General features: G+C 39.1%; 2 protein-coding genes across 3 annotated transcripts; one reads left to right on the top strand and one right to left on the bottom strand.

The window, feature by feature from the left end:
- Positions 1-4: 4 nt before the first annotated feature.
- On the bottom strand, positions 5-18,481 carry GFM2 (GTP dependent ribosome recycling factor mitochondrial 2). Of its 2 annotated transcripts, none has more exons than XM_041486055.1 (22): positions 18,172-18,481; positions 17,871-17,961; positions 17,508-17,609; positions 16,878-16,962; positions 15,810-15,855; positions 14,775-14,872; positions 13,658-13,783; positions 13,166-13,254; positions 10,806-10,894; positions 10,502-10,562; positions 10,220-10,405; positions 8,263-8,343; positions 7,351-7,499; positions 6,675-6,815; positions 6,495-6,594; positions 5,783-5,972; positions 4,503-4,579; positions 3,800-3,938; positions 3,495-3,680; positions 1,913-2,028; positions 1,492-1,674; positions 5-1,046 (listed from the first exon to the last, which is right to left on the bottom strand). In XM_041486055.1, exons 3-22 carry the CDS (start codon positions 17,568-17,570, stop codon positions 918-920), a joined length of 2,334 nt encoding a protein of 777 aa, XP_041341989.1. In that variant the 5' UTR covers positions 17,571-17,609; positions 17,871-17,961; positions 18,172-18,481; the 3' UTR covers positions 5-917. The 2 variants fall into 2 exon arrangements, with proteins under 2 accessions (XP_041341989.1, XP_041341987.1); XM_041486053.1 differs by having other exon boundaries at positions 17,508-17,597.
- Positions 18,482-18,677: 196 nt separating this feature from the next.
- On the top strand, positions 18,678-23,890 carry NSA2 (NSA2 ribosome biogenesis factor). Its single transcript, XM_041486057.1, has 6 exons — positions 18,678-18,763; positions 18,994-19,181; positions 20,773-20,923; positions 21,258-21,437; positions 22,089-22,281; positions 23,622-23,890. Exons 1-6 carry the CDS (start codon positions 18,761-18,763, stop codon positions 23,687-23,689), a joined length of 783 nt encoding a protein of 260 aa, XP_041341991.1. The 5' UTR covers positions 18,678-18,760; the 3' UTR covers positions 23,690-23,890.
- Positions 23,891-25,530: the final 1,640 nt, after the last annotated feature.

Genomic DNA, 25,530 nt, shown 5'->3' with positions numbered 1-25,530 from the left:
CTTGTTGGAGTAAAAATTATCATTTTTAATCTTTCAAAAGCAGAGATTCTTCACTGTGAAATCGTGAAACTTGATACCATAGAGTTACTAATTCCATACACTCTAAGGCTGAAGAAAATAAAGCTAAGACATTATTTAAACTCAGAACAAACTTATCTTTTTTATTTCAGAGTATCAGTTGCCCCTTTTCTAAGTAACCAGATAATTGCAACCCATAGCAAATCAGAACCATTACAGCTTAATTCACTAATTCCAAAAGGTAAACATTCAAACAACTCCGTTCTCAACATACCACAGGGTAGGTAGGAATTACGTCCTGGAAAAACTGCCTTTCTTGTATTTTGTTTGCACAGATCTTACTTGATTTGCAGAAGTATCCATTTCACTTACTTGCTAAACTCAGGTAGAAATTACACCCAGTCCTGAACTCTGGTTCATAACTGGTTTCTACCAGTAGAAGCAATACCTGTAAGTTGTACAATGTAAAGTGCTTATTAACCATATCCTTTTGTACAGCTGAAAATAAATCAAGATACAGAGTGCCAAAACTGCAAAGTTATTTCAGTGATAAATAAAACTTCCACAAACTTTATTTACTAGATTAGGAAAACAGTCCCAGTGGCACATTAAGGTGGACTTAGTGCTCATTTCTGTGAAGACAATTTGCATCACTTCTCATTACAAATGTCCTCAGGATAAGAATTTGCAAAGCACAATTTGTTGTTGCATCCCTGCTTTGCAATGAAGTTATGCTAGCAGAGGAGAGTCTCTTGAACCTTCCTCCCTGGCCAGTTGAAAGCAGTCTGTTCATAAGCTGCTGACTCATTATTTGCCATCACCAGTTGGTCCCAGACGAACACACTGGCGTACATACGAAAATATTTAACAGGAGGACAGAAAACACTAGAGAGTAAAGATCACACCAACCCCATCCTCCTCTGAAGAAGTGCACTTTGCTCTTGACTGCTCAGGGCTTGATAACTGGCAAGCTCCAATGTGAAGGTTGCTGAGCCCGATGTTAGAGAACGCAAAACTGTTGAGTAGCCCTGGACAAAATGGAGAATATACATCATTCAAGTTAGGATAAGGGGAAGGTAAGTTAGCATAGGAAGCTGTTTGGACCACAGAGACAGAAAAAAAGAGTGTCAGAAGTATACTGCAGTGTACTAGTAAGTTAACTTTCCATTATTACTGTATCAGAATTGCAACACATGCATGAGTCAGTATTTTTTAAAAACTGTTCTCCACAAAACCTATTTTAGTAGAATTTACTAGTTCTCTACCTTACAGCTGAATACATGCTTGTTTAGCAATCTTGGCATGAAAAAGCTGCTCAATTTGTGGACACTTCTGACCTTCAATAACTGAAATACAATTTTAAAAATCCAATCTAAATTTACTTATCCATAACTAAGAAAAAGGAAACTGAAGCCAAATATCTTAAAGCATATAAAAAAGATCCCTTTTATCATTGGTAAGGTAATCACATACCATCATTTCTGCTAGTGGAACAGCAGCGACCACAACTCTGTTATCTTGACGCGACTGGATTTCCTGAATATTACCTCTCCGCTGTGCAAGATCAGCAAGTGCTGCACTGAGATGATCTTCACTTACTGTGATTTCTAGGTTCATCAGGGGCTCCAGTATTTGTATACCAGCTTTTTTCAAAGCCTACATGGAAAGGAAGGAAGTTACACTGAGGTACTCCCCTATGGGCTTTTTGAAATAAAATTGACATAAGTACTTGTATCACTGAAGTTGACTCAAACTCTGTACTTGGAAATACTGTAAATTCCCCAGCAAGGGCATTATGAGGGCATGCAAAGAGGAACAATGATGAGATATTGATGCACGTGTATTTTCCCAGCAGAAGATCATGCTACTGTGTTTACAGCAGGTTTCACTGTACCTTTTGCAAGCAACGGGAGACACAGGCTGATACCATTGCGTGCGAGGTGTCTGGGTGCACTGTCAGTGATTGCACTGTCACATCTATATCTTGAACTGGAAATCCAAGCAGAGGTCCTGGGTAGGGCCATGAAGAAGAGATTAAAAAAAAAAAAAAAAAAACAAAAACACAAGCTCATTTGTTTCCAGAGTATTAAGACACATGCAAAAATTTTTCAGAATTAGCTTGAAGTTTCTCATTTTCCTCTTTGCTCTTTCCTTTCCTCTCCCCAGGGGTGTGGCTACTGGTAATGTTCCTCACTTAAAGGTTTTGTCATTACCTAACTTTACCAAAAGAGACAAAGGAATGCAGACTCCTACTTTCTTACTGTCTTTATAAAAAACACAAACAATTTTCAGAACAAGAAGCTCCTGAATATACTCATCCAGACAAACATTCCCAAAAAGTTATTTTAAATACATTATATTATCTAAAATGAGTTGCTTGAACAAGACATGATTTGGAAAAAGTAGGGAAAATTTTTGTTTAACCACAAGACAGAATATTTTCTGTATTTTCCTTTTGAACACAATATAATCACAGCAATGCCTGATACTAACACATAACCAAAACTCCAGGAGTAATTCAGTTCCATAAAGGATAGTGTCCTAGGCAGATTACCTCCAACCCAGAACTGTCAACTAGACCAAACTGTGTTAGACTAGATATGAGGCCTGAACCACATCTAAGAAAAGAAACATAACTTTGTTTTTAATGGAGAACATGGCCAGGTATTTTTATTTTTTTTAAAGCACATAATGGCATCAATTTTAGGCTGGAGACAGCACAGTTCTAAAGTTTCTTCAAGAAGCATAAAGAAAGCACATGGTTAAGACATTCCACAGCCAAAGATGGGAGATACTTTCAAATTCCACAGAACAAATTTGAAAAATCACTTCATGCTGGTTCTTAAATTCACCTTTGTTAATCCACAACCTACTGATTTTATTGTAAGGCAGGTTTTTGCCCACAAGTTTCTTAAGACTTCTATTTTTAATTAAAAGTCAAGGACACTTTTAATGTATTCAAGGTCACTTTAGTCCTTTAGAAAACACAGACTTTCCAATTCGGTAAAGCTTTTACTGAAAACCCATGGATTTAGCATATTTGAAAACCAAAAAAAAAAAAAGCATTAGTGACAGTAATAGAAGTGTAATACATACTGGCCTATGAAACCATTTCTGTTACATCACTATGGTTTACATGATGTCATGAAGTAAATGCCTTATCTCTTATACCACACTAAAAAATACACCAAAAGAACTCTAAGCTCATTGTTGAGTAACTGAGAAGAGAACAACCTTAAAAGCAAACCATGCAAAGGCATGCTGACTTCCTTTCCAGGCATGGAGAAAAAGATGCTTGGCAATTTTTGTAATAGGAATTTTTGTAGTTTTTGTAATTTTCCTTTGTACCTTACGTATACATTAGTCGTACGTATATGTACTATCTTTTTTTCAAGCTACCAAGCAGTTTTTCTTTCCAGAAAATTGCTCCTTACAAAAATATTAGACCAGTACAGCTGACATAACATTTCCTTTACCTTGAATGCATGAATTTGTGATTCCATTTTCTATAGCTCCTTGGAGTTCTTTGGGCAGTACTTCACTGACATTCTCAGCATAGCTGATGATGGGTTTTGTTGTTGCTCCTTCTCCTGACGTGGGCCTCACCTCTATCTCTGCAGTTACACAGTGTCGTTTATCACCTACTGTTTTGTCTAATATATCTGCAGGGGGAGGGAAAAAATAGTACCTAAAATTCATCTGAAAGCTAGTCATGCATCGTTTAAAGTAAATCAAGCGACAAAACCAGAAACAAGATGTTCCTTGCATTCACTCATTTTACCTGTAGCTTGGGCAGCATTTAAGATGGTTTCTCGGTATGCTATTTGAAGAGGTCCCAAATAAGTCTCAATTCCATATTCACGTTTGATTCGGTCATGAATAATTTCTATGTGTAGTTCTCCCATGCCACAGAGGATAGTCTGTTGAGAAGAGAATTAAGAGAAAAGTGGAAAAACATGCAAAATTTAGGTTTTAATACAAAATCTTTAAGCAATGACTTGCATGCTTCAAATTGTCTCTTAAAAATGCTTCTAATTCTAATGGCCGCAATACTTCAAATTCTAAGGACGCTAGACATTGCTCTAAGTCATCTAATATAAACACCATTTAAGTGAAAGTGTTGTTAACAGTACTGTGCTCATTATAAAAAAGATAATCTTACCTAACCTTAAAGACTACATTATTCAAACCTTTTTAAATACAGAATTGTCAAAAACATGCAGAGCATGGGGTGACTTCCTCTGTTCTGTAAAGCACAAGTACCCAAGGCTCCATTTTAGTTTTCTATGCATATCATAGGAACATTCAGAGTCCTTTTTAATCAAGAAAATCTCAGTATGCAAATGAACTAACTCAAGTGTGGTCCTAATTCTAAAATAATAGTCCTTTTTAATCAAGTAAAAACTCAATATGCAAATGAACTAACTAAAGTGTGGTCTTAATGTTCTAAAATAATGTTATAAGCAAGAGAAGGTTCATCTTACTTGTCCTGTGTCAGGATCTGGCTTCACTTTTAAACTTGGATCTTCACGCTGAAGGCAGCTCAATGCATTATCCAAGTCTGTACAGAAATATCAAACATTTTATCTGAAGCGAATTCAGTAATTTGAAGATCAGAGTAAATGACTAAATATCACTTTCTTCAAAACAAGCAAAAGAATCCTAGAGGAGCATAGATTTTGGCAAAAAAATCAGGTCAAATTACAAATAACCTGCAACTTCTGATTTTATCCTGCAATTAACTGTGCGACAGAGTGCTTGAATTTAATTATTATACATACTATTTTCAGAGTGATATTTTGTGTTTCCATGAAGACAGACTGGAACCTACAAATTATTCATGAAGCCAGTAAATAACTGATAAGAAAAATGTCAACTTTTACATGGTTTACTTAATTACTTCAAGATGAGTTTGACATGAAATTGTCCAAACAAAAATGTACATCTTTTTTTTTTACAGGGTTTTGGAGTTTTTTTCTGATTCCCCATTATCTTAACTGCTGAGGAAAGCAGCAGAATGATGAACCAAGAGCCAAGACTGCATTCATCATACCTTACAGTCTTTGGGGAAAAAAAAAAAAAACAAAAGCAAACAAACAAAAGCAAACTAAAACATCCAAACACCACAAAATCAATAACACCTTATAAGCCAGTGGCTCAGCCTGCAGACTTATTGCTCCAAATCTGTTTTCTACCTTACTCTATTCTGTCACAGTACACTGGTACTTATCCTCCTCTTCACCCCTAAACAAGCTCAGCTTTGTTAGAACAAAGATGCAGAATTTAAAGGGCATTTCCAAAAAGAGTCATATTACCAAGCTGTCTGGTACAGGTACTGTTGGGAAAGACAGTAAGATTACAGGACTGTAATGATGCAAGGATGAACCCTAACTAGACACAGAGAATTCTTGGTATATAAAGACTTCATAGAGCAAAACTGAGTGCCAGCTGAAAAAAACCCCACATTTCAAGGTTATTTGTACTTGGGACACTATGTACAACCCACCACTGTAACGGCAGCAAAACTCAGAGTAAGCACCTCCACCCTTCTATTTCTAACTGAAGAACTAACACTTTTCTAGACACAAAAACTAGAAAAGTAGTAGTACCACTACTGCTTGACACAGTTAATAGCAAAGAATATGGACAATCATGATCTGAAGTATACCCTCAATATAAAAAAAACCACCAGAAATAACTGTACTGGATCACTGTCTGTTAAGTTTGTTCAACTCACTCATCCAATTAGGTGGCTGCATTGTACCTTGCTGTCTGGCCATTGAAGGTGGTTCAATGGTACAGAAGAAAACAGGCTCAGGGATCTCAACACCTGCCAGCAGAAGATTGTCTACACCACTCACAGACCTCTTCTTTTCCCCAGCATCCCTTCCAGCTCGGCGTGCTGCAGCAACAGCTGAAGCCTTTGATGACACTATGGTATCTCCAGTGGCACTCTACAGATCAACACAGGAAGTGACGTGAAAAAAAACCAACCCCAAACTCAAAGTGTATGCCAAAGCTGGTTACATTTTAGAAAATCTGTGTAAATTATATTCATGCAGCCTATACAGACAGTAAGAAATTATTAAACTAATAGAAGCAAGCACAAAACACATTTATTAGAACTTGAAACTGTTGCTTTTGGGTAACTGATTCGGACCATCATTCCCCCTTCCCCACAGGTCTCTTCATGACATTACAGTGTATTTCAAGAGTTATGGTATTAATATGAGCCCAACCCTAACAAAATACTTCAGCTTTCAGTCCTGTCCAATCAGCACTCCAGTTTCCAGGTCAATTACTGATATTTGTAGACCGTGGTATTTAATTTTAGGAGGAAGTATGTCTAAATGTACTTCAAATAAAGAAAGTTTACATATGTCAACATAATCAAGAACATCAGAGATACAGTATCATAGAAATAGAAAGCACACTAGTGAAACAAGCTCCTTTACAGTATCCACATTTTTCATTACCTGTTTTAACCCAACAGTCAGAGCAATGTTGCCAGGCATTAGTGATGGTATTTCAATTTGCTGATCAGCAAAAGGCAGGAGCAGCCGGCTCATTCTCTCCCTGAAAATTAAATTCTCTGTTACTCAGGACTTTAACAGGCATTCCAATACTACATTGAACCACACCTCTATCTTACTCACGTGCAACTTTTGTTAATATTATATACAGCTGACTGAGGTTTCAATGAACCTGAGTAAACACGAACAAAAACTAGTGGTCCACGACATTTATCATGAAGAACTTTGAATGCCAGGGCACACAGGTCATCCTTGTACCACTGTCTGCAAAATAGAAAGCACAACAAAAAGCATACTTGTAGGATTAATCTACTCATACTCAATTTACCTAAATTTTCACTCATTTAAGAGGTGATATGCTTCTTACCGCAATATTAATGGAGGCAGATTTTCAAAAACCGTCATTTGTACTGAAAAACAGCAATCTAAACAGTTCCACCTCCAAGAGAACATGTTATGTAAGATGTTATGTGATTCAGACAATACCAAACAGGATTCCTAGGTCACATTTTTGTAAAATGAAAATGTCCTCAGATTAAAAAAAGACTTAAGAACTCCAAAGTGCAAGTCTGACAGTTGGAGATAAATGCATCCAGTTCCAGCAGAACTGACCAAAGCAGGTTCAGTACTCAAATGTATTTTTCTGTCCACACATCTCCACTGTTATTTTATACCTAAAGAGGGTAAATATTTTTTAAAAATATGAATGCTTTGTTAATATGTTTCATTTTCTCCTTTTGTGTTTTCCTGCTTATTTTTCCTTCATTTTTTCTGAATCTCTTTTTCTACCTGTACTTACAGAAACTCATATGAACGCTCATTAGGTGCAGGCAAGTACAGAGTAATAGCATCCAGTAATGGCTGCACCCCTTTGTTCTTCAGCGCACTGCCACAGAGGACAGGGACAGCCTTCTGAGCTAGCGTGATTCTGCGGATAGCAGACTGCAACTGCAAAAGAATTATTTTCTGTTAATACATGATCTACAATTTAGTTGCACTCCAGCTCTTAGATACTGCTAACTAATCTCCAAAAAGCTAAGAAGTATGTTTGTAAATACAACATCACTCATCCAAAATCCTTTCACTGCTTTTAGCAAGCTCCAAAACATAAACCCAAACATTTAGATGCTAAAACAGACAGAAGGCACTGGTTTTAAGATTTCTAAACATTTCACACAAATCTGCTGCTGTTCTTGTTATAACAGTCCTTTGAATTCAGTATGTTGTAACTCACTGCTTTCAACATGCAGTGTCTAAAGATCCAACCATTTCAAAGTAGCTGAGATGCTATTTTTGTTAGTGAGAATCAGCAGCTCAGTCACAAACTGCACTGAGTCTACCTGAAAGTTCCATTCCGCTTTCCCTAAACTCTTTTGTAGCAGTCTAACTTAAAAAAAAAAAAAAAAAGAAAACCCCACCTTCCTGAATAAATGTACCCAACTTTTAAAACAATGCCTATCATGGGTAAGAATCATAGCATATCTTTATAAAATTCCTACTAACTCTGAATATATTGTTCTAAATTCCCACTACTGTTAATTTACTGCATAAGATGATGAAAAATCTGCAAAATAATAATTTTACTGAATTTTACTGATTTTTACTCATTTTACTGAAAAATCTGCAAAATAATAATTTGCATGTGTCAAAGGAAGAATAACCCAAACCCTTGCAATAAGAGCTAGTAAACACTTGTAAATGTAAAAAATACCTTGTCAGCTGGTATTAAGTCAAAATTTTCACTATTTTCTCCTAGAACCAGTTCAGCAAATTCATCATCCAGATCTGCAACCTTCAACAGAATAGTTCCTTATTATTTGGCATACAGCAGTTTCACAGAAAAGCTACATATCTTACTTACTTAGAATATATAGCTAAACAGAGCAGAAACAAAGCCTTTAAAGACATCAGCAATTATAAATTCAGATCATATAAAATTAGGGAAATTAAGGCTTCAAGAAAGGATGGGGGGGAAAACCCACTTAAAAAGCTGCTGTCAAGCAAATCAATGGGAGAGAGAATGCTTGTACTTCTCCATGAAATGGGAAAAAACCTTCAGCCATACAGCAACAGCCACGAAGGGTTTAACTGATGTACTTCAGTCCTGCAAACACAGGGAAGCCTGAAGTAAGCAGCAAGCAACCTTTACAAGCCAACAGATACTGAGCTGGGAAAAACAGATAAGCATCGTGGCATTTTGGCCTTCTTCATGTAGGTTTGTAGGTCCAAGAGCATGTCTCTGTTTTCAAAATTGTACCAGAAAGCCGTGACCGCCATGCTGGTGCTTTCCTTGTGTACCTCTGAGGAGAATCTGGTTCTGTTTTCCCTGAAGCAGGGAAAACATTTGTTTTCCATTGTTAGTTGACATATAACTTAACTCCTTAAACATCTAACATAAATCCCTGCACTGTCACAGACTCAGGACACCCAAGCACAAGAAAGCACTTTGCCCTCTTTATTGGCCAATTGGCCAAATTCTGAAATAAACCCTTGATAAGCAATTAGAAGTCTTATCAAGTTAATAGTTAAAACATGAGAGATAAAGGAAATAGTTCATTTAATTAAATGAAAGTAACATGTGCAAAATGGCCAGTATTCAAAATGCTACATTTTACAGGGTTTTGATAAGGAATATTAACAGCACAGAAAGCATTTTGAAAAATATTTTACAAACACAAGGTTATCTCAATTATCATAATACTGGTCCACCCCTTCCTCCTTCAGGAAGGGCCCAGAAAACAAAGGGGAAAAAACCAACACTGTTCTTACAAACCTTTCTATCTGACAACATATTCTTAAGAAAAAAGGCTGGGTATTAACACTGCCATTTTAAAACCTACTAAGTTTGAAAACCAGATTGTGTATGTATTCTACTGAACTTAGAGCATTATAAAATAGATCTCTCCAATTTCAAAGGAAATTGAGAGCTACCATCATCTGTTTATGCACTTGCACTATGTCATTCAAAGCTGGAAGGCAGCCCTTCCAACAAAAAGGATCAGTTTATTATTGGATTGAGCTGCTTCTGACACAGCATTTTGAACAGGCTGCAACATCCCACTCAGCTTTTAGCTGTCACATCAGAAAAGTATGGATACTCTGCAGGTTTCAAGTCACATCTGTCATGCTTCATGTGAATGTACCAAATATATTTTGGCATCTAAGACAGTATAAACACTGTCTGCTTTTAGCTTCCCCAGCACAAAAGAGACTGACAAATTGCAGGAACTCCATTGGAAAACCACTAATGGGGCTGCAGCATGGCTGGAGACCCAGAGAGATGGGTTTGTCTGGCTTGGAGAAGCTAAAGCAGGATGCAAATACTGTCTCTTGCTATTTGAACTAGTGGTAGTGGCTCTGCTTCAGGGAAAACAGAACCAGATTCTCCTCAGAGGTACACAAGGAAAGCACCAGCATGGCGGTCTCAGCTTGCACCACAGTAAAATCCCACTGGACATAAGGATATTATGGTCAAGCACTGGGACAGGCTGCCTACACAGAATCATCATCCTTTGACTTGAAAACTCAAATGAACAAGCCTGAACAAGTCAACCTAATGCTTTAAGCAGATCATTTAACCAGACACCTCCACAGGCCTTTCAGCCTATTTTTCCTACTGCTCTGAGTAATGGTTTTAAATATATTATGTATTTACTTTAGAACTTTACTTGTTCTATTAAGGTATTTCTTGCATCCTGGACTTCTTGGAACAGGTTTGGATCATCAGTCTCTAGCAGCAGCTTTCGCTCAAAATTTTTTCCATCATCCATATCAGAAGTGGGTTTCCAAATTATTTGCTCCTTAGTCACAACATCAACCAGTCCTCTGAAAGTCTTGGCTTCCCCAATAGGCAACTGCAAATCAAGCAGAGACTTTAGACAGATGCAAAAAAACTAAGAAAGCAGTTCCATTCAAAAGAAATGAAACAAGCATTTAATTTCTAAGCTTACCTGTAACAGTAAAGGTTTTGTCTTCAACTTTTGTTTGATGCTCTCAACAGCATATGTAAAACTACAGAAAAAGAAAAGATACTAAGTTAAACAAAACGTTATATTAGTATGATAGGCTCACAACTCCCTATTTACTGCAAAAATTACTCCTAGAATTATACAAAAAATATGCATTTCCATAACCAAAGAAGTATATATTATTAACATATGTATTAACATAATTGGGTTGCTCTCTGCTTAACGGAAAATGCTAGACATTCTCTTATAAGCTTCTTAACAATGGTTAAAATAACTGCCTGAATACCTTGCCCTGTTCTTGTCCATCTTGTTTAAAAAGCAAATTCGTGGTATCTGATGTTTGTCTGCTTGTCTCCAGACTGTCAGAGTTTGTGCCTAAAGCAAGACACAAAATGGAAAGATTAGTGTCAACAGCTGAGCTGCTCCCCAACACCACAGAAGGTCTGAGTTCAGAGTACAGAAGGGAACTGTGCTGTTTATTGTGACAAACCCATATCTAGCATCACAGATGAACTCTACAAGCAGCTTTGTCTTATCTTGTCTCTCAGCTGTTGTCTTTTCCTTTCCTGCACTAAGGGCATGCAGGCATAGTGGCAAGGAAATGTGAAGAGAAACTAAGCATTATGGGGGGCATATATGGGGAAAACTGTAAGGTAGTGACTTTATGGTTTATTGCCAAATTACTTAGGCACACACAGACAAGCATTTCTGTGGCTACACATACAACAGTAAAAACTACTGTGGTTTTAACAGCAACGTGTGCACTGCTGAGCCATTTATCGTATGTATTTTTATTTGAAAATTAAAGCAAGTATATAGAAAAATCAGTTCAGATTCAGTAATAGCCTCTTACCACTACATGGAATAATGCAAGAATTTGCTACAGAGTTTTAGGAAAAAACACACAGATCTAGTTGTTTTGTTTTTGAGGGTGGAGGCTATTACTCAGTTCAGGTTCATATTTAATAGCACCTAAATATTTTCCAGTAAGTTTCCAGCAAGTTAAATAATGTGACTTACAGTGATTAAGAAGTCACTCATCCCTCACCCAGGAAAAACATATGTTCCATGCAAGAGGGATTTCACATGTAACTTTTCTACAGGATTGAACTACTGAAACATCTCATGCTATAAAAAGTCCAATTCTAGCTTGCCTCCACCTTTTATGCACTCTGTTAAAAAGGCCACTGGAAAAGGAGAAAACCTGCCTGAAAATTATCTATTTTCTATGTGAAAATGAGAAATTGACCTATATTAGTTTCATTCAATTTGTCGAGCTAGTCAGAAGCATTCACCTCAATCAACATTTGTAAAAGACAGCAAAAAAACAACAAAACCACCCCAAACTTATAATGGTAATCACACTAACTTGCTGCTTATTACCATGGAAATTCCAGTGCACTACAGGATTTAAAATTAAATGCTCAGCTTCCTGAAGCTGAATTTTTATAAAAGCACTGAGAGAGAGAATACAGAGAAAAATCTCTGTACATTATTTCAGCCTGATTAAAGTGATTAAACACTGTGGGAAAATAACTGAGTGACTGGAGGTAAAATCAGAGAAAACTGGGAAGGCACAATCAACCTCTAGCAGGATTTTTAACTACAGGGTGAGATGCAGTTGCTATTCTCCAAATAGGATGTGGTCAGCATGCCCAATTTCCCACACACAATATGTGCTGAGCAGAGTGAAGACACTGCAGCGTCTAGGTTTTGTTTAAATCCTTGCAAGAGGGGGAACTCAGTGGTACCTTGTAGCTGGTAAGCCACATAGCAGCTGTCAACTAAGGGAGAAAAAACAAGATTTCTTGCTGTTGAACCAGGAACCATAGCAAGATCACAGACATATACCTCCATCTTAAAGGCGACCTTAGATGTAAAACTGATATTACCCAGCTAGAAGGTACAACCACCCCCACTGAACATGATGCATGACTACAGTCACTGAAGCTCCACCTAAACACAAAAATAGCACTGAAGTAAATCAAAAACGGGGAGAAGTTAGACGCCTGGGAAGTTCTGGGATCAGACCACAGGCTGAACTTCCCTTCACTCCCACAGCGACATCTACTGGGTAAGAACTGTACTCTATCCATGCTGAATGACTGCCTCAGGCTAGCTTTGGTTAGGGATTAGAGCTGGTTAGCATATTGCTTTGCAGACAAATGCTATCACCAAAAGTCTTTAAACCTTAACCTGTCATAGTTTTCAATTACATTAATGAGAAGTGCTATTCCATAAACTGTTAAGTCTGAGTCCTTTAAGGCTGTAACAGTTGCTAGCAGCAGGTAACATACTGCACTGTGAAGGCCCAGGGTCTCTCTTAACGTGTTGGCATGTCTCTCTGGATCTTTCCTGAGGCACCAACAGATCAATTAAGGACCCCTTAGGAGGGTCTCTTTCGGTTTGCATATGACCCTAAACAAGGTAGTTGAACCACGCTCTGATCCAGTGGACTGTTGGTGAAGGGTCCCTGGGTCCCCATAATGGAACACTGACAGAGTGAACTGGGCACAAGGATTTCATCTTTCCTGGGGAACTGAAAGATTAATCAAACACAAAGGGTTTGAGAAAATCTCTGCCCTTTACCACGACAGATTGCACACACACACACACACACACAAAAAAAATCTAAGTTGATTTTACCTCAACACCAGCTGAAGCATCAAATACCGCTACTGCTCCATCCAGGACCCTCAAACAACGCTCAACTTCCACTGTAAAGTCCACATGGCCTAAAAAACCATCTTCCTTTTATACCATCATAATTCAAACAGGCACCATCAATAGGTCATTACACATTTAAACAATTTTCTTTTCTTTCAAATAAAGTCAAAACAACTTTTTCTTTACTTGCAGGGAAATAAACCTATCAGTCTTTGAAATAAACAAGATTATTATAATGCAATCCTAGAACTGAGAACAATTTAATGTGGAAACATGAGGTCACTTTATATAAGCTAGATTTGGAATCATCAAGCAATAATTATCCAAAGCTGAACAGAGCTTAGTGTAGGCATTTTTATTGATGCAATTAAACCAATTAAATTTTGCACCGCATTTAAGACAAAGATAATCTGAGACACTCCATTTCACCCTCTCTCCCTTAATAATATGAGTGCAACTAAAGAACAGTACCTGGGGTGTCAATCAGATTGATTCTGTAGTCTTTCCAATCAAATGTAACAGCAGCAGACTGAATGGTAATACCACGTTCTCGCTCTTGTGCCATAAAATCTGTCACCGTGTCTCCATCATCAACATCTGCAAACAGAAGCCAGGATTGGGTAGGTAATCAATTCAAAATCTGAAATTGTCTTTGAATACAGATGTCAAGAGAGAGTTGGAAATAGCCCCTTTTACATACATATGTGTAAGCTATGAAAATTAGCCTTTTTGAAAACATTACAATGCCAGGTTATTTCCTAGGAATAAATGTCCTACAAGTGAAAGACAAGCAATTCCAACAAGCTTTTTGCTGTTCTTAATCCCAGTAACACCATGAGCATCTCAAAAACTAAACAAAGTCCAAAATCATGAACAATCTACAACTTCAAAAAACCTGGCTGCACTCATTGTATGGAATGTGACTGACATTTTGAAATTTGGTAATCAAAAGGTAATTAAATCAAAAGTAAAGTATAAGCAAACAAACCACCAAGTAAGAGGTTGGGCTTGGCTTACTTTTTAATAACAAGAGAAGCAGTTCACATTTTTAAATTAGCAGGATCCCAAGTTCAATTGCTTCGCAAGCCGAACATCTTCTATCAGTCATATACAGTTGAGAACAAGGTATAAAACTTAAAATATCACAATGAAACACAGAGGCTGCTGTGACCATTTCAATCTTGAAGAATTCTATTAAACTTGCTGTAGCAAAGAAGTTGTTCTGTGTCATGGCTTTCAAAAAAATTTTTATTTTTTCTTACTCTGCCCTCTTCACAGGTCAAAAGAGAACTCAACAAACTACTTTACCAGAATGGCTAATTAGCAACCAGCAAAATAAGGACATTCTCCAATTAAATGTTAAACAAAACATAACATGCTGAAAGTAAAAGAAAAATATCAACCTATGATATCTGAAAGCAAAACTGCCTTAGTGCAATAAAGATCATGCATTAAAATTCAATTAAACTGCAGCACAACTTTGGAACAACTACCTCCTACATGAGGTATTCCACCAGCAACTGTACTGCATGTAATTGTACACTATTAAATCTCTTAAACCTACTGAAATACAAAAAGCATTTCTAACCTCCAAGTGTTCTTATATATCCAGAATAATACAGCATTCTCTCTGTTGTTGTAGTTTTGCCTGCATCAATGTGGGCCATAATGCCAATGTTTCGGATTCTGCATAAAGCGAAAACATTGCAGTTAGTGCAGTAATTTTTTTAAGCCTGTGATAATTCTTATTTGCATAGTTAATATTCCCCAAGAACAGCACACCAGATTAATAGCAATGTTTCTGAAAACACTGAAAAATGTCAGTATTGACATGATTTTCTTCAAATCAATAGTACTGAACAGTGTTGCAACAGATTTCCAAGCTCCACTTCATGGAAGGCCCCTTCTTGGGCTCATGCTCACCCATCTGTCCTCCCAACAAACAGAAACAGCCCCTCCCCTCTCTTGCCCATCCCAATCCCGGACACCTGATGCTCTAAACAACCTACTGCATAAACACACACCCTTTATACCCCAAATACAGCACACCCAAGTTCCTATGAAGCTATCCTTGATCCAGTTCAGCGTCTTCATTCCTGAAGTACCTCACCAGTAGCTTCCAGAACTGCTTTGCTTGCTTTGCACAGCACAGGCTTGTGATCAGCCCCCACGTTCACCATTAGTGCTGGCTTGACCTCACCCCCAGGTACACACTACCCTTCCAAGGGAACTTCAGCCCTAAGGCACTTCTTTGGCAGCTTAGCCCCTAATTACCTTGCCCTCATCAAACGTGCCATGAAAACAAAGCACACAGCCCTGCCCACCGCAGCAGTTTAGTTGCCAAGACATCCTTCCCGCTTCTTCACCTTCCAGCAATACCACGGATTTGGAGCTTCCCTAACAGCCTGGGTTTGGTTATGATGGTGCAAGCAAGGGACAACACAAGACCTCTGTGCCACCAGCAAGCATTCTCTATTGAAATGTCACAAGGGTAAAGGTAAGCAAGCACTAACTTTATATTAAACATGCACATCAGACAGGCATGGCAACAACCTACAATTTCTTTATCACATCAACTGCTCTGACTGAAGTTACATCCCAACAATAAACTAGCTTGATATACCTGGATATATGAGGATTAATGACAGAATGCAGAGACTTAACATCTCCTGGAAACAAAAAAAAAAAAGAAAAATAAATAAAACAACTTTTCAGAGAGAACCCAATGCAGAAATATATTTAAGAATTATAAAAACCTTATTTAAAAAAAAAGATTTAGAGCCACAAGTCATGACAATCTGTAATCTCTACCACCTCAGATTTAAATTTTCAAAGATATTAATTTAGTGATAAATAAATCTCTCCCCACCTCAAAAAAAAAAAAAAAGAGAAATGCTTGAGAAAACAGCTGTAATTCAGAAAGAACAGAAAAAAGGCAACATAGGAACGTATCACCATCTTACTCTGCAGAAGCATACCTCAGTTCAAGACAACTGTAATAAGGACATTCATCTGAACTGGTGATTGGATAATCAATTTGAAAAGTTATTTCTTCTTTAAGACTTAAAGCTGTACAGCATAATTCTCAGGGATAAAAGCAAGCTGACCTGTGTTGAGAAAATATGGGACTGGGAAGTTTTAAAAGCTATTTTCTTGCAATATACATTCTTTCTCACACAGCTTAGCTAGAAAATAAGTTGTCAAGGTAATTTTTTACGAAACTAACCCAAATTCAGTTATTTAAGCTATGAAGTTGTGTTTCAGGAAAAAAGTAGTATAGTTCATCTTTGATAGGCCACACAGAATTCAAAAATATTTAAGCTAACATTCCTTCACCACCTACAGACCATCTGTCTCATCAGAGACACATTGAAGCAGCATCTTACAGGAACCCTTAATGAGGGGTTCCAGCACACTTCACTGGACCTGACTTCTTATAACACGTACCTTTGCTTACTATTGTTTTCTAAAGGCTTTATACTGTGAATCTACTGAGAAAAGAGCAGCAACACAAAACTCTTCAGTCCTTGAGCCATCTAAGTGCTCTATGTATGTTTCATGCATTGAATTTGACAAAGAATGACCAAAAGAATACAATAAAACAGAAAGTGTACAGAAATAGAAAGAATGTTTTATTTTCATTCACTTTTAAATTAATCCTTACTATAAAGAATACACTATAAACTTATACCTGGTGGAGAACTGTAGTTTCTCAGACTGCAGTTTTGCTGTGTCACACCTGTGACTCTCATTTTTGTATTTCTGAAATACATGTACTTGGAAAAAAAAAAAAGAATCATATAGAATGTTTATTGTTATCACTACCTACTTTGCAGCCACATTTTTGGCCGCTGCAGAAAAATAAACAAAAAAAAAATCTACAGGAACAGATATTGTTGCTACATATTTATATAAGGTCAAAACACCAACTATTTAAAAGCAGATGCTTGAAGCTGATGTTCACATTGAGGTTTAAACCAAAGTTGATCCAAATAATATTTGGAGTATTCAGTAAAAATTTATGGCAGCATCAAAATATTTTTTCAATAGCCAAAACCTTTTAAATACATCTAATTACCTGTGTAAATAATTTAACAATAACAAGAGTTAGGCGGTCAAAAATGTACATAAAATTTACAAACTCAATTCCCAATTCTGAAGTCCCATTCCAACATGAAAGTATGCATTGTCCAGAGGCCAACGTTAAAAACAAAAAAAACCCAAACAAAAACCAACACCCCAATTAAAAAAAGCTTACTCAGAATAACACAAGTGTTTCCCTTGCTCACAGAGGAAGTATCAAAACTGGGGGAAAGCTTACCTTATTGCACAAACTTGATGACTTCAATGCATTCACTGAAAATGTCCCCATAATTCTCAACATTCTGCCTCTCGTCTCTAAAGCTGTTCCCTGGCAAGGTAAGTAAACATTGTACAAAATGTTTATGACAGGAAATAGGCTAACCATGTTCTTTTGACATAACTCAATCACAAAACTTCATTCTTTTTCATGGGAAATCAGGTTAATATTTTTCAGGTTATTGCTTTGCAATTTAAATCAGTGTCAGATCTGTAATAATATTATTAAGCCTTAACAATGCAGCATAAATGCATGCCCACAAACATAATATATTTCTCCACGAAACATTAAAGCAGAATAATGAAAATTAGAGTTTACACTCACTCTCAGATAAGCTCCAGAGCACCGATTACTGGTGAGCAAAGTGCAAATAGTTTTCTAGTCCTGAAGAACGAAGGATGGCAGGGCAAAGTACCTATTTAGGTCAGACACAATAGAAAATATTAAGTACTATAACCTTTTAAGCATAGGTAAAAACCATTGCAACAAATAGTCCAAGTGCAGCAGCGTCAAAGGCATTCCTAGATGGCTGCTGGTTATTTGAGGAGACATCACTGTCCAGTGAAGCTACCTGCTTCGTAGTAGTTTCACAATGAAGAGTAAGCGGCTCAGGGCACACGCTCACCTCCATTCCCTCATCTTGCGAGCCGCACACGTCTCCCGGCGGTGCCGGAGCAGTCCGCTGACCGGGGGAGCGGGAAGGGCGCGCCGCCTTCACGCTGCCCGTGACGAGTCCCCAAGCCGAGCACAGCCGAGTCCCGACAGAAGCCGATCCCCGGAGGCTTTCCGCAAAGCGACACCGCCTTCCTCGCCGCGTTCCAAACCCCCGGGGCGTTCCGTGCGCCGGCTCCGGGTCACCTTCTGCTCCCGGACCTCCCCCTCGGCCCAGCCGGGACCGCGCGGGACCTGCCCCTGTCAGCACTGCCGCCGGAAGGCAACGTGCTTCTCCCTTCCCCCGCTACCTCACCTCCCTCCCGCGTTCCGCTCTCCCTCCACAACCTGGCAGACCAGGCAGCAAAAGCGCCTCTTGGGCCTCTCCCGCTCCGTTTCTACCCCTCTTCCTGTCCTCGTCAAGCCCGGCGCGGAGCCCTCGGGGGCGCGGACCGCTGCCTCTCCGCCGGGAGGAACCAAAGAGGCGCGGGGCAGAGTTGCCATTCGGGCCACTTCCAAAGGCCCGCCCTTTCCGCCGCGGAGGAGGCCGCGGGGCTGCCGACATGGTGGGAGCCGGGGCTGTGGGATACGGCAGCCGGGGGCGCGGGACGCGGGGTTGGGGCGGCGGGATGCAAACGGCTGTGCAGGGGAGGGACGGGGAGGCTGCGGGAGGCCGGGTGGGCCCCGCAGTGAACGTACCGCCGGTCGGGCCGCCGCCTCCCCGCGTGTGGCGGAGGAGCCGTCACCGGCCCGTGGGCGCCCGTGCTCGCTGACCGCGCTGCCTGTGTGCCCACAGCCGCAGAACGAGCACATCGAGCTCCACCGCAAGCGCTATGGCTACCGGCTGGACTACCACGAGAAGCGGAGGAAGAAGGAGGGCCGGGAGGCGCACGAGCGGTCCCGCAAGGCCAAGAAGATGATCGGGCTGAAGGCAAAGCTGTACCATAAGCAGCGGCATGCCGAGAAGATACAGATGAAAAAGACGTGAGTGTCCGCCTCCTCTCTGATACCATCCCGTCATCTTGACGCTTGAAAGATGAGATGAGGAGTTGATATTGTTGCAAAAAGCTCACTGTTGCTTGAGCCACATGTTATGGTCTTAAATAGCGATCAGGCTGTAGAAGGAAGGGGGCTTTGCCACAGCAAACACATTTCAGAGTCCCTCTCTTTTAAATGAATGTTAACAATTCTGCTGCTAGAAGTACTTCCTCAGACAAGTGTTGATGAGCAGTAACCGTGACTAATGTAATCGTGACAAAAAAGTGAATGCAGTTCTTTGGAGCTTTTATGTCAGCTGCTGTGTTAGTGTAGCAAGAGGCAGTATTTTTTAATGGTTAATAGGAAATATACAGTAGCATACAAAGTATTTAAGCAGAAGGTGAGGCTGTCTTCAAGGATAAACAGCAGTGTCAAGCAGAGACAATAAAATAATTTTTCTGTAAATATTTTCTGTTATCAAGAACTTGAAATCAAAGCTGTTAATGATGCCTGAAAACTGGGCAAGAACACAGTACTCCATAGCATAAGACCTATAGAGCAGGTATTTGTTTATTCAATGCTGGGAGTGAGTGGGATAGCTGCACCACAAACTCATTTGTCCGTTCTTTCCACAGCACTAGCTTTTTTACTTTTCTTACTTAATTGCACGTTATATTTTCCTAGCCTTAATGTTGCAACATATTTTTTAATTACGTGATTATGTTAGCTCTTGTAGCACATGCATGGTTTCCACACGAGGTGGTCATCATCCTCCTGGTGGTTTTTTCTGATGAAGGCTCGTAAGTCTTCCTCAGGCCTGAACTTTTCACCCCTGGTTCCTGCAGATGCTCTGCAAGATTGTCTGCTCTAGTAGCCAGTGGTTAGCTTTTTGCAGTTAGCTTGTTCTGCTAAATTTGTAGGTTATTAAAATGTGCATCATTCACATACCCTCTTACAAAGTAACTACTTCTTTCTGCGTAGCTCCAGCTTTTTGCATAGTTCAAGCATTATCTTGTTGCCTAGGCATCATTAAGAGTCTCATTAGTTGCTAATGAACTTCATACCTATCCACCATGTAGTTTTTGCTGGTTTCAAAGTGTAGATAGCTGTTTTCCTCTGCTACTTTTAAAGATAATGGGTTTATTAACCCGTTACTAGTTTATGGGTCTTTTCTTCCCCCCAGTAAACAACCTCAAAATTAACAAAACTTTGCTCCTCTTACAAACACACATTCCTCATATACATAAGCATTGCCATCAAATCTCAGAAGAGGAATAGAATGGGGTTTTTTTGTCAGCAGAGAGGAAGGCTACCTTCTCTCAAAGTGCTTGGCTGTTTGCTTTGGGTCACACAGAAATTCCTTAATGAGGTGCATGTCTTTCTTGTGTTCCTGTCCTGGTAGAAAGTGACAGGATTAAGTGAAATTAGTAGTTTACCTTGAAAATTATTTAGTACTAATTCCTTAAATATAAATACATAGTACTCTACAAATACCTCTTCAAGAAAAATTTGTGCAGGCACAGGCTAAGTTAAAATTATATATCTAAAAATAAGTCTTTTTTCTTGTGCTGTTAATATTGGTTTTCTTTCTTTGCAGCATTAAAATGCATGAGAAGAGAAATACAAAACAGAAGAGTGATGAAAAAACACCCAAAGGAGCTGTACCAGCATACCTGCTGGACAGAGAGGGCCAGTCCCGGGCTAAGGTCCTCTCTAACATGATCAAACAAAAAAGAAAAGAAAAAGCTGTAAGTAAATGTATCAAAGTTCAGATACATAAAATTACATGTAACAATGACCACTTTATATTGCTGATGCTAAGGTTACAGCCTTCAAGCAAAGACTATTTAAAACATGAAACCTTGAGTAACTTAGGACAATGTGAGCATATGCAGTATCTTGATTTTTGGAACTTTCAAGTGCTAATTAAAATAAGTGGCTATGAGTTGCATAACAACTATGGTCTACCCATTTGCTTTCCAGAAATTTGATTTTATTCTTTGGTTTTTCCCCTTCCGTTTAAATATGTGACAGGTAAGATTATTGACTTTTTTGTTTTGTTTTGTTTTACCCTCCTTCCAGGGAAAGTGGGAGGTTCCTGTGCCGAAGGTTCGTGCACAAGGAGAAACAGAAGTTTTAAAGGTGATTCGTACAGGAAAGAGAAAGAAGAAGGCATGGAAGAGGATGGTTACAAAAGTTTGTTTTGTTGGAGATGGCTTTACTAGGAAGCCTCCTAAGTACGAGCGATTCATTCGACCAATGGTAATGTTTTAGAGCCTTAAAGAACATTTAAGTAATAATTATTTTGATTTACTGCTTTGATTATCTGTGTTAAAGAAATTTTCTTGTATGATTATGAGCTTGATCATTACTCATGTAGAACATTCCTTTTCCCTTCCTTCTCAAAATATAATAGCACAGGGGTGGGGAAATGCCTCTACAGTCCCAGTGTATGTTGAAATTCCTGCTTTTATTCCTATAACTCAGATGATGCCAGTAAGTTAAAGCTACGAGCTTTTGAATTATCATGGGAAAATCTTTATCAAAAGTACCTCTATGAAGTGCAGGTCACTAGATAAAAAGTAGGAGATGGGTATTTCATACTTTGCCATACTTCTTCGTGGAATAGAAATTGTCCAAGGTAACAAGTATTATTGTTGGGCTACTACAACAATAGTAGTTTACATAGTAATTTACATCCTGAAAACATACATGGAAAGCTTTATCTTTTCATTAACAGATTTTAAAATAAGTCTGTCAAGGCAGATAGCATTCTGTATTCTAGGTTGTTTCATTCTTCCTAGTCTCTCTCAGCATATAAAGATGAGGACATAATTCCCAAAGTGTTCAACTAGATCAGTTGTGAGAGTTTAAAGCAAATATTAACTCATTCTAATGCTTTTTATGCAACAGGGCTTACGTTTCAAGAAGGCACATGTGACACACCCTGAACTTAAAGCTACTTTTTGCCTACCTATCCTTGGTGTAAAAAAGAATCCGTCATCTCCTTTGTATACACAGCTGGGAGTAATTACTAAGGGTACTGTCATTGAGGTGAATGTGAGTGAACTTGGCCTTGTGACACAAGGGGGCAAAGTTATCTGGGGTAAGTAAATTTAACTAGTTATACTGCAGAACTACTTCTTAAAGTTTTTCATCTTCATTGCATTGTGTATTGTCAAGACCACCTTGTCTAGTCATAATTGATTCATTGTTAAAAGTTAGGTTTGGGCTGTAGCAGAAGCAACTAATAGCAACTCTAAAAATACAAGCTTTAAGTGTTAATCTTAGGCTTTCCATTCACACTTGCAAAATCAAATTAGATAAAGTTCAGAACAAAGACTAAGCTTGCTTGCTTGTGTGTCATATTGAGCAACGCCACAAATCTGTAACCATGTGAACCACGACAAATGAATTAAATTTGCAGGACCTATGTAGGAGCCTCATTAGCAGGTTCTGCACCGGGGATGGGGCAGCCATGGTTGTATGTATGGACTGGGGAACAGTAAGGCTGCAAAGCAGTGCCCTGGAAAGGAACCTGGAGGCCTCGTTGATGGCAAGTTGAACATGGTCAGCAGTGCCCTGGCAGTCAGCAGGGCCAGCAGTGTCTTGGGGGCATCAGGGACAGCATCAACAGCCAGGCAAGGCAGGGGATTGTCCTGCTCTGCTCTGCTCTGCACTGGGACGGCCTCACCTCAAGTGCTGGGGGCAGTTCTGAGTGCCACAGTATAAGACACAAAACTATTGGAGAGTGTCCAAAGGAGTGCCACAAAGATGGTGCAGGGTCTGGAGGGGAAGCTGTTTGAGGAGAGGCTGAGATCATTTGGTTTGTTCAGCCTGGAGCAGAGGAGACTGAGGGGAGATGTCACTGTGGTCTTCACCGTCCTCACAAGGGGAAGTTGAGGGGCAGGTCCTGATCTCTTCACTCTCATGACCAGTGACAGGACTTGAGGTAACAGCACAAAGCTGAGTCAAGGGACATTTATGTTGGTATCAGGGAAAAGTTTCTTCACCTTAGCTGTGGCTGAGCAGTGGAACAGGCTCCCCAGGGAAGTGATCACAGCACCAAGCCTGAGAGATTTCAGGAGGCATTTGAATAATGCTTTCAGGCACATGAAATTGCTATTATTGAAATGTAATTCTTTGGGGGGTGTCCTGTGCACGGCCAGAAGTTGGACTCAATGATCCTGATGGATCCCTTCCAACTTAGCATATTCTGTGATTCTGTGATCTTCATAGGATCAGACTGACTTAATTTAACAGACGAGTTCACTTAAACAGTAGGAAACCTAAGATTTTTTTTTAATCTTCTCAGAACTCTAAATTATCCATTTATTTAAAAAAGCTTTAATATAATGCTTTGAGAACTTAGGTTTACAGCTCTGTAGAAGGTAGTTTTAGATTTCAAAATGTAAAATTACACATGTAATTCCCTTTTCTCTCTAGGGAAATACGCCCAAGTAACTAACAATCCAGAAAATGATGGCTGTATTAATGCAATTCTACTTGTTTAAATTGGATACCAAGCATTGGATGTGGGCACCTACAAAATAAGTGGACTTTACCCAAATTTAGAAAATCTTTGGAACCTTCAGCCATTCCAGAAGAGTGACTCCACAAGCCAATGAGGAACTTCAGCCAGAAACAACTGATCACATTTTTATGTTTATGTTTGCTCAGCTGAACATTGTCCAAATAAAGAGATTTAATTTTTATTTGCTGATGTGATATGGATTTGATCTAAACCTTGGTGTTTTTACAAAAGCAGTTTCCTTGCTTAGGTATGTTGCTCCTAATTCAGGTCATACTCCCATAGGGGAAATTTCCCATATGGGAAATACAGCCACTGTCTCAGACAATGTCCTGCTATTACAACTAAAAATACAGAAGAGCGTGCTGATTTGTATTTGACTTCTGGGAAAGCAGAAGACCTGAGAGACTGCAGCTGGAATCTTACTGCAGACTGACATTAGAAACTAAGCACCAAGTTTGATACTTGCCCCTGCAGAATCATGGGCTTGGGAACATGTGAGCAGTAATGGGGGTGTGTGTTATGAATGAGTGAGATTGCTTAAAAAATCACTGGCAAGGGCACCAGAAGGAAACAGATTTAATATTAAGCAACAGCACAACCAAGTTCATTGGCAAGATTTGCTCTACTTCTATGAGGCAGTTAAGGTACACTAAGGAAAAAGTGATGCAACAAACCAAAAAACAAAATCCAGTAAATCAAAACAGAAATGAACCAAGAACTATCAAGGGGGGCATGTGTCTGTGTGTGTGTGTGTGTAAGTGTGTGTTACAAAAGGATAGGGCAAGGATAAAAAAGAAAACAGCCTAAAAGCCCAGCAGCACTCAAACGTAACCATGCTTAATTTATACCTTAAACTTCACTCATAACTTAACTCATAACTTAGCCTTAACAATTTAACAGAGGAATAACATTTAATAGGACTTAACTTCTAACTTAACTTAGCAAGAGCAACACTTGACAACATTTAACTTAGCTTATGTCTTTACCTTACAGGCCTAACTTAGACACCTAAGATACTTAAAAGTCTAAGAAAGCAGAATTTCTCCTAGATTTTCTGTAGCATATGTGCACATGCATGCACACAAAGAATTAGTGCAAGGTACTTTTGAGGGGAAACATTCCCCTCAAAGGTAGTGAAATGCTCACTCCGGATGCTTTTCTCCCTCAGCAGCTGGAGGGTTGGGCCTCGAGGAGTGAGGGTATCATTGTTCAGCAGTCCTTTGTGTACAACAAACAAGGGTTAGCTGCCTCAGGAGAGCTCAGCTGGTCTTACTTTTTACCTCAGTTTATGGGCCCGAGAGAGTGGGCTTCAGTCATAACACTGTTTCATCCCGGCCATTGTTTGCGTCAGCCACTTTATTTGAACCTGTTGGATCACAGATGTCAGCCAAGAGAAACAGTTTCCAAGGTTCGTTATGAAAACAGGAGCCTGTTATCAGCTGTTTCTGGGAGCAGGTAGTGTTTCTCATGAGCCCTAGAAGAGCCGAGGCCTGGCGCTGTTCAGTCATGGCTGAGCATTGTCAGATCACAGCACTGCCTGGAAAAGGAGCAGGGTATGCACTACCACAGAGCAGCGTGAAAGATAACAAGAAGTGCAGCTACTCTCCACTGCCCCCTTACCACATGCCTCTCTCCTCTTGTTTCCACGACTGGAATGAATGGAGTTAATTGAATGAATGAATCTAGGAGAGTGTAGCACCTTAGTTTCAAGCAAGAGAACAATTTCACAAGTTAAAACATACGCATTTAAAAGGCCTTAAAGATGTGAACATTGAAAATGGTCTGACAGTCTTGATACTACCACTATTTGTAACAATTTTA

This window comes from Pyrgilauda ruficollis, unplaced genomic scaffold (genome assembly GCF_017590135.1).
Source record: "Pyrgilauda ruficollis isolate IOZ18807 unplaced genomic scaffold, ASM1759013v1 scaffold74, whole genome shotgun sequence".
In the NCBI taxonomy this organism is placed as follows: Eukaryota; Metazoa; Chordata; class Aves; order Passeriformes; family Passeridae; genus Pyrgilauda; species Pyrgilauda ruficollis.
Note: the sequence above shows the minus strand (reverse complement) of the source record. Positions and strands in the feature narration are given on the sequence as shown.